Source organism: Copadichromis virginalis, linkage group LG7 (genome assembly GCF_057382275.1).
Source record: "Copadichromis virginalis isolate Kocher_CV1m ecotype Utaka linkage group LG7, C_Virginalis_male_GT1.1, whole genome shotgun sequence".
NCBI classification, from domain to species: Eukaryota; Metazoa; Chordata; class Actinopteri; order Cichliformes; family Cichlidae; genus Copadichromis; species Copadichromis virginalis.
This window is the reverse complement of record NC_140624.1, coordinates 19,958,387-19,967,086: the sequence shown is the minus strand read 5'-3', so window position 1 is coordinate 19,967,086 and position 8,700 is coordinate 19,958,387. Positions and strand designations below refer to the sequence as shown.

At 37.1% G+C, this 8,700-nt stretch overlaps 1 protein-coding gene across 1 annotated transcript; it reads right to left on the bottom strand.

The window, feature by feature from the left end:
• Positions 1-14: 14 nt before the first annotated feature.
• On the bottom strand, positions 15-8,680 carry LOC146704923 (aldo-keto reductase family 1 member D1-like). The gene is made up of 9 exons (XM_085462404.1): positions 7,827-8,680; positions 7,482-7,649; positions 7,224-7,340; positions 6,832-6,909; positions 5,586-5,708; positions 5,190-5,299; positions 4,831-4,996; positions 3,591-3,673; positions 15-3,483 (listed from the first exon to the last, which is right to left on the bottom strand). The coding sequence occupies exons 1-9, from the start codon at positions 8,001-8,003 to the stop codon at positions 3,441-3,443; spliced, it is 1,065 nt and encodes a 354-aa protein (XP_085318530.1). The 5' UTR covers positions 8,004-8,680; the 3' UTR covers positions 15-3,440.
• Positions 8,681-8,700: the final 20 nt, after the last annotated feature.

The window sequence follows — 8,700 nt, the reverse complement described above, 5'->3', positions numbered from 1 at the left end:
TTGACAGACAACTCTTGCCTCATCCATGATTTTAATGGTGAATAAAGGTGAATGCAAAGATCAAAGTGGCTGCAGAGCAAGGGAGCAAACATAGCAGTTGGTGACTTCCATATGTTTTAAAATAATGATTTTCATCAAAGTATAAAAAAACAACAAAATACCCCATCATATATTGAAATTATATCATTTTGTCTCACTAGTTTTAAGCCTCTCGAAATGAGTGGCTAGGTTTAAAATGGTTTTAAGTTTTTTGGATAACCCACCGATCATTGTCCAAAACACTACACTGGAACCTTCAACATGAAAATGTGTTAGTTTGTTAACTTGCAGAGGAGGAACTGCAACGAGAAAATTATAATCTTATAGACAACAGTGTTCTTTCCTCAGGAGCTGTACAGTTCCCTCCATTCATGGATAAAAATGATCTTGGTCTTTGTATCACACTTGATACCTTTTTAGTTAAATTAAAATACTGCTATATTTTCTGGAGTATGATAAGGACATAAGTAACACAACAACTGAAAACCTCAAACTTAAGAAAACATGTTGCCATAGTGGCCTGACATCCTATTCCGTTATAACACAAAGGACTTTACTGAATAAAAACGTGACGGGGAGAGAAAAACCTGTGCAGACATGCCCTGAAATATGCCTCCGGTTCTTTTACATATTCTTTAATTCTAAATAACCGTTGAATGGAAAATACCCACAAGTGGGAAAAGCCCCGCCCAAGCTTAATTTCTGATGTAATTTTTTTTTAATCAGGCCTCCTTGAGTCGCATACACCCTACAAGAAGGCCTGCCTAAGAAGAATTGAGCTACTCCTCAGCCTATCCATCTCCAATCTGTTGTATAAAGTGTACTAGTGTACTTTAAAAATGTCTTGAGCCACCCCTCCTCTTAAAATACTTTCCTGCGAAACTGTTGCAGAGACTTGTTGAAAATTGCAAAGATACATGCAAAAATTCTATTTTTTTTTTTTTTTAGAATTCTATTTTTTTTTTTTTTTATACTTTTTCAACATGTTCAAAATAAAGATTCAATCAATCAATCAATCAATCAAAACAGTACATAAGGTCATAGAGCTTAACAGACTTTGTACAGTTCTGACAAGCATGAAAGTCAATATTGGGAATGATCACCTTAGGCACACTTTCCTGCAAAAGTAGTCCGCAGGAATAGTTCTATAGGCATCTTGAGGGGCATTAAAAGATCTTCTTTGGTTGTGGGCTTATTCTGTTCTCTGTCAATATCTCATGATCTCATGCTGCTTCAATAATTGAGGGCTTTGGGGAGGCTAATAGAACATAGAAATCAGATTTGGGAAGAAGACGACAAAACAAATATGTATGTACTATTTCTTAAGGTGTCATAGTGTGTGTTTTTCTATCCAGATATACTTTTAGTGCCCTGACAGTCATTTTGACAAGCTTCCTAACACCATTTCTGAAATGCACCTCAAAACCACGACAGAACTTCCACGATGTAATACAGATGACTGTACACGCTCACTGCTGTATCTCTCTAATGACCTCCTGTGTACATGTTTACAATGACTACTGACAGGGACTAGAAAGAGAGAGTACATTTCTCCTATATTGGCTTCCCTTCATTGGCTTCCTGTCAAATCCAGAATTGAATTCAAAATCCTGCTACTTACATACAAGGTCTTAAATAATCAGGCCCCATCTTATCTTAATGACCTTGTAGTACCATTTCACCCTATTAGAGCACTTCGCTCTCGCACTGCAGGCCTACTTGTTGTTCCTAGAGTATTTTAAAGTAGAATGGGAGGCAGAGCCTTCAGTTTTCTTCTGTGGAACCAGCTTCCAGTTTGGATTCGGGAGACAGACACTATTTCTACTTTTAAGCTTAGGCTTAAAACTTTCCTTTTTGCTAAAGTATAGTTAGAGCTGGATCAGGTGACCGTGAATCCTCCCTTAGTTATGCTACAATAAGTGTAGGCTGCTGGGGGATTCCCATGATGCATGTATTTCTTCTTCAGTCACCTTTCTCACTCGCTATGTATTAACAGACCTCTCTGCATTGAATCATACTTGTTATTAACCTCTGTCTCTCTCCCACAGCATGTCTTTTATCCTGTTTTCCTTCTCTCACCCCAACTGGTCACGGCAGATGGCCCCGCCCCTCACTGGGCCAAAGTACTTGTTTAAAGGGGGGGTCATATGATTGCTGGGTTTTTCTCTCTATGTATTATTGTAGGTTCTACCCTACAATATAAAGTGTATTCTTCACTCTATAATAAATGTTGCCACTGATTTTCAGTTACTGGTCATTGGATTGGTTCTTATAGTGCTTTTCCTCTTGAGCACTCAAAGCATTTTACACACCACGGCTCACTCACACAACCACCACAATCATATAGTTGGTTGAGTTTAATTTATAATCACCTCTGTCAATCCTTGATATTTATTATTCACCTTTGTCAGTCCTTGATAATTTAATATTAAGTGATTTGTATATATTGTGCTATTTCTTAAATCTGTAACATATTGTATTGTTTCTGTTACTGTACTGGAGCAACTGCACCCACATAATTTCCTTAGGGATTAATAAAGTATGCTAATTCTGATTCTGATTGATAAGAATGGCTTCTTGACAGCCGCTCTTCCGCTGAGAACATTTTTGATGAGACTTGATAAAAACTGAAGGGCCAGATGCATCTCTCAGGTCTTATGTCAGGCATTTGCTTGATATTTTCCTATTCATGAAGACATGACTTTTAGACAGATTTTTGCTGCCAATAGTTTTTTTAGGCCTGGTTTTTCTTTTGTCCTCTCCTCACCCAGTTTCCTCAGATTTTCTAAGGACACAGCGCACGGCATGGTGAGACATGCCAAATGTTTTGCCAATAGCTCTTTGGCTATCATTGTATTGGTGCAAAAATAGTATTTCATTTTTTGTCGTTAGTACTATTGTATTGTGCTATCACTGGCATTTTTCAAATACACGAACAAATCGTGAATTTTTGTGACAGGCTACTAGTAACAAAGTGCCCAAAGGTACATTCCTGTGAAAATGGTACTGGACTAAAATGATTTTAAATTATTCAATATCCAAAGAAAAACTTTGAAAGACCTGCAGAAAGTTTGGAGAACTATTGCTCAAGACCACTTTAAAAAATTTGAAAAAAATGTCTGGCTCCTTGGATGCAAATCTAAAGAAATGAAGGGTGGCTCAAGATCTTAGTCTTAAATGCAGCTGCTGTTTATGCTGGTGAAATTAACAATGAATTATGGGCCTGTTAGACTTCTTTTAATCCACTGTGAGCTAGAGACCTCTAGTGTTTAGAGTGGAAAATGTACCAAACTGGTAGCAAACTAAACTAAGCTGGTTCAACAAATGTGTGAACTTTTATTTCTCTGTTATTTATTCCATCTTTCTTAAAAATCAAGTACATCACGTAAAAGTTACAAAGGTCAGTATTCATCATGAAAGGGGTACTCCGGATGATCACTCCACCTGAGTTTTAAAAAAAAGTGTTTACTACCATTAATATCGAGGATTTGGTTCATGCATTATACAACAAAAAAATGTTTAGATATTTGTCCGTCAAAGCTTGTACTTACATCAGCAACTCAACAAACCGAATATTTTTGTTCAGTGCTTCAATGGCTTTCATTTCTTCCTCAGTCAGTGAAAAATCAAATATCTGAAAAAAATAATTTGCTTCTGTTTAAATTCATCCATTCATTATTTCATTCATTCAACTGTTTAACCCTTACGTACTGTATATATTTCATGTCTTTGCATTATGATATGCCAGGATTCCTAAGTGTCTACAACAAAGTCTGAACTACAGATCTATTTAGAGTGTATAAATAGTCTAGCTGACATTAATGGAGGATTAATTTTTAATTAATGTTTCAAAGAGCAGGGAGAAAAATAAATATTATGCACAATCTCGTGCTCTGATTTACTTTAGACATGAAAATAATAGCGATAACGATTTCATGAGATTTTATTAAAGGTGAAAATGGCAAAACCATTCTGGAACTGGTTGGATTTATTGCATAACCATGTATAATCACTACAAACATTAAAGGCTGTCCTCATGTCTTTGTGAATTCAATATTATTTTAAACTTAGAGTAAAAAACTTGCTTATTGCAAAATAGTCTGAGCATTCAAAGCATTGCCTGTGCAGCATTTGCACGTTTCTTACATTTACTGAAATGGCAGATCAGGTGACTTTATAATCTTATGACCTCTAATTCCTCTTTTGATCCCTGTTTCGATCTCTTTTTAATTTCACTTAGCTCAGACAAAATGGGTCCTAATTAGTTTATTGTTCGATTATTTTCTTACATAATGCTTACTTTTGTTTACAGGTGCAAAGCACAAGCACCAGTCAGTGTAGGCTAATAATATAATTACACTTATAACTAAACTTGTTGCAAAACCTACGGATATTTGTGTTTGGTGGATTATTTGTTTGTTGTAACAATGCTTCTTGGCAATAAATCTCACACTGTTGCAAGGCCTGTTTATTTCCCCTTGAATGTGCCACATGTGTAAGGAAAATGCATTTGGGGCTTAAACAGCAGAGTTGAGGATGTGGGCTGCGCATCAGCCTACAAAAACTTGTAGCACCTGCTCAAAAGTATAACATTTTAAAATAGTTTTAATTTTGGGTCATTTTAGGGAACATCATCAAATTTCAGGCCAGAAAGGTGGCATTTTGGGTATATTTACTGTTCTCCAATGTCAAAATGGTCAAATATAACCAAAAATGCATGTAAGAGTTAAAGCAATGGTACCATAACTTTGACTTTACGTGCACATAGAGTTAAAAATGTTGGTACAGTACCTGGAAGTTATGTTTGATCCGCTCAGGGTTGAAGCTCTTTGGGATCACTACAACTCCTCTCTGTATGTTGAAGCGCAGGGCCACCTGGGCACTACTTTTGTTGTATTTTTTCCCAATGGATACAAGCACCTCATCGTCCAGCAGAGGAGGACATTTCAAATTCACCCTATAAAAGAGACACAGTTAAATACGCACCATGTCATTTACCAAATGAATTCTGTTTAGGGTCACGTTGAGGGTTTGGTAACAACAATAATTTGTTTTTATTTTTGCAGTCTCACATTAATGCAGTAACAGGGGGGATAAAATCACAATGACCTCACACCAGCCTACATAAGTGTATACATTTTCAAACCTACCAAGATGCATCTCTGGAGGAGCCAATTGGGCAATAGCCAACAATCACGATGTCATTGTGACGACAGTACTCCAGAAGTTTTGGTTGTGTGAAATATGGGTGGCATTCGACCTAAAGGTAAATAAGAAGAAGGGGAAAAAGATGACAGGGCTCAGTCTTACAAGTAGGAAGGAAACTGGATGGGAATCAAAAGTAAAATCTATTCCATTTAATCTAGATTAATGAAAGAAAATGTATTTCAGCATAATGTTTGACTATTTTTTGGCAGAGAGTCTATTTTAGAAATGCCTTCATATTAAAAACCCAGAATACTAATGTATGCCGTACAGTACTTTTTTACTTTGTAAACTACCCTCATTGAGATGTCATTAGGGGTCAGGAAACAAACTGGGATCACCTGGTTGGATACGGGTTTGTGTTTGAGACCAGGTTTATTCAGAAGCAGCTCCAGCTGCCTGCGATTGAAGTTGGAGACTCCCAGGGACTTAACCAGTCCAGCATCTTTGCAAGCCTCTAAAGCCTGACAGAAGAAAATATTAATATCTTATCAAAGATTGATAGTAGTAATCTTTACAGGCTAACTGAGATAGCCAAGAAAAATACAAGACACAAGGAAAAAAAACTGTTTATGACACTGTCCTTGAGAGTAATGTGCTGCAGAAAAAAACACTCTGACCAGTATTAACATGTAAGAACACTTGAATAAGATAAAACAATGCCTACCTAATATTTTATTAGATGCATGCAGTACAAATGCAAGTACAAAAGTCGTGAGCCATCTCCCTTTTAAAGAAATATTTTGCAAAATGGAAAATAGGTGCAGACTAACCAAAATATAAAATTATACATATAACAAAATAGAGTTTTTAGAATTCTAACAAGCTTGAAAGTTTATTAGACATGCCCAATTTTATTCTTTAACACAGTCTGCAACTCCTTTAAGTAGTCTTCAAGAATAGTTCTCCAGGCTGCTAGAAGGATATTCAAAGCTCTTCTTTCAGTGTTGACTGCATTTTGTTCCATTCTGTCAAGATGATCCAACACTGCTTCAATAACATTGTGATCTGGGGTCACGGAAGGCCAATCAATGAGTGATAACCATTCGGTTCTACATTCCACTTTTTGACAGAATCACCGACACCACTGGCCGAAATGCAGAAATGAAAACCACCCAATGACTTAAGAATAATAGCTTGGAGAACTGGTTCTCAAGACCTCTTAAACATCACATGGAAGTCTGGCTCCTAAAATCAAAGTATAAAGAACTTAGAGGTGGCTCAAGAGCTCAATCGTTAGATTTCATTTGTAGTGACGGCTTTATGATGTCGCTACAAAGGTTGTGTTAAGTTCTGCTCGTTGATTTTAATATTTTCTGCCTATGATAACATAACTACATGAAGAATGAAATCCTTGATGTGCTGATCGGGATTCATTCATTCAAGCCCTGCAATGAAGTCATGCTTAGCTTGACATGTGGAGGAAAAGCATATTCTCATGCAAGCTGCTAATACAAATGTAAAAAAGTATTTCAATTTACATAACAAAACAACAGATTTTTAATTTCATAGTGATATTATATTAGAGATGAGCAGTAGACATGCAAAGACTTTACATAGTATGACCATTGTTTTAATAGAGCTCACCTCCCATGTTGCACAGAGATCTGTGTGGTGGTAGATGTAGTTTCCATCTTGGTCCTTTGGATAAAAGGCCTTTCCAGGCTAAAATATATGCATAATTAAATACTTTGCATTAAAAGTGGTTATTTAAGCATATAATTTATAGTGACCTAAGGTGACACAATGTGTTCATGGTCAAAACGCTTAAACAAAGAAACATACTGATTCCAGGTACCCAATCTTAACCAAACACCTGTCTACATAATCTTATCTGATTCTAATGTGTGTAATGTGGCAACGGCCAGATTTGAAGTATTTGCTATGCAGCTCTTGTGTTTGAACCCCTATTATCTAATTTTGCATAAATAATTAAAAATACTTTGCTGTAAAAATTAGTAAAATTATTTTTTAGAAACCTTGAAGGCCATTGGAAGCTCAATGATGTAGAGATCCACATAGTCCAGTTTTAAGGCTTTCAATGTCTTCTCTAAGGCTGGTCTCACCAACTCTGGTGGATGGAAGGTATTCCAGAGCTGAGAAAAATAACATTGCTAAATTTAAAAAACAATTTAAACAACCTGAACATCCAGGCAACAGACCATTGCAATAACATGATTAATTCTTATAGGTTTATAGGAATGAAAGTTGATTAAACAAAAGCTAACAAATATTACCTTTCCGCAGTAAAAGATGTCCTCTCTTCTAACGGTTCCATCAGCTATCTTCTCCCTAATGGCTTGACCCACTTCATGCTCGTTGAAATATACCAACGCCCCATCAAAGTGCCTGTAGCCCACATCTATGGCCAGCTTGACACAGTCCAATGCAGTGCCTCTGGGTGTCTTTAAAAAAAATCACAGAAAATATACATTTTATTTGATTTTTTTTAAGCTACAGCCACAGTGTGTACTTCTCAGTGAAACTCAAATCACTAAAGGTAAACAAGCCTCGCATAAACGGGGAATCAAACACAGCACTCTAAATCTAGAAATAGAGAGACTAAGTGATATTTTCCTCACCGTTTGAGGGTCCCCATAGGTGCCCAGTCCCAGGAGTGGAATACTGTTACCATTACTCAAAGGGATTCTGTGGCTTTCCGCTGTTAGATTCATGTTTGTGTCCAAAATGTGGACAATTGAACTGCAGCGCACTTCTTTCAAGGCTAACCCACAGATTGGCCATGAACCTTGAACCATGAAGACATTATCTTCCACTCAATTGCACAAGTGACTTTGATCTGAACCAGAGCAGTGTGTCCATTTTTAAAACAGTTCTTCACCAGCTTTTCAGAATGCCATTTAACTTGAGAACAAAACACTCTTATAATCATAATCAAATGTGAATATGACACCAGCACTTTGTGAGTATCTTTTCAGCAAACAGTGTTACAACGTTACAAAAAAATGTCCATAGGCCTGGCTGAAGCCTGAAGCCAACAAAACCTAATACATTTGAATTTCACACAGCCTATCATGAAGTGCCATAAATAAATAACGTCACCAGAAGCATAACACAGTATTACTGTACTGAACTGAACCCTGTGTAAAGTTTCAGAATAACAAGAATCAGGCAAACTCTTGCTGCTCAGTGGACTTTGTCCTCCTGATAGCACAGCACACGCAGCCAGTGGCTCTCATATCAAGATTTTGACCCCGCCCCACTCTTACCTCAACGAGCGCGTGCGCTCTAATTTGACCAACAACATCTGGGGCACACGAGCATGCGACACAGGTACCCTTTTTTTTCTTTAGTGCTTCCTGTTTGCTGCAACAGTCCAAAAAATTATTTTCCCCAAAATATCACACGTAGACAATAATACCCTCGACGCTTACAAATGCTGAACTGATAGAGAGCGCGCGGAGGACAACGCAGGTACGAAGTAGGCGCTCTCTA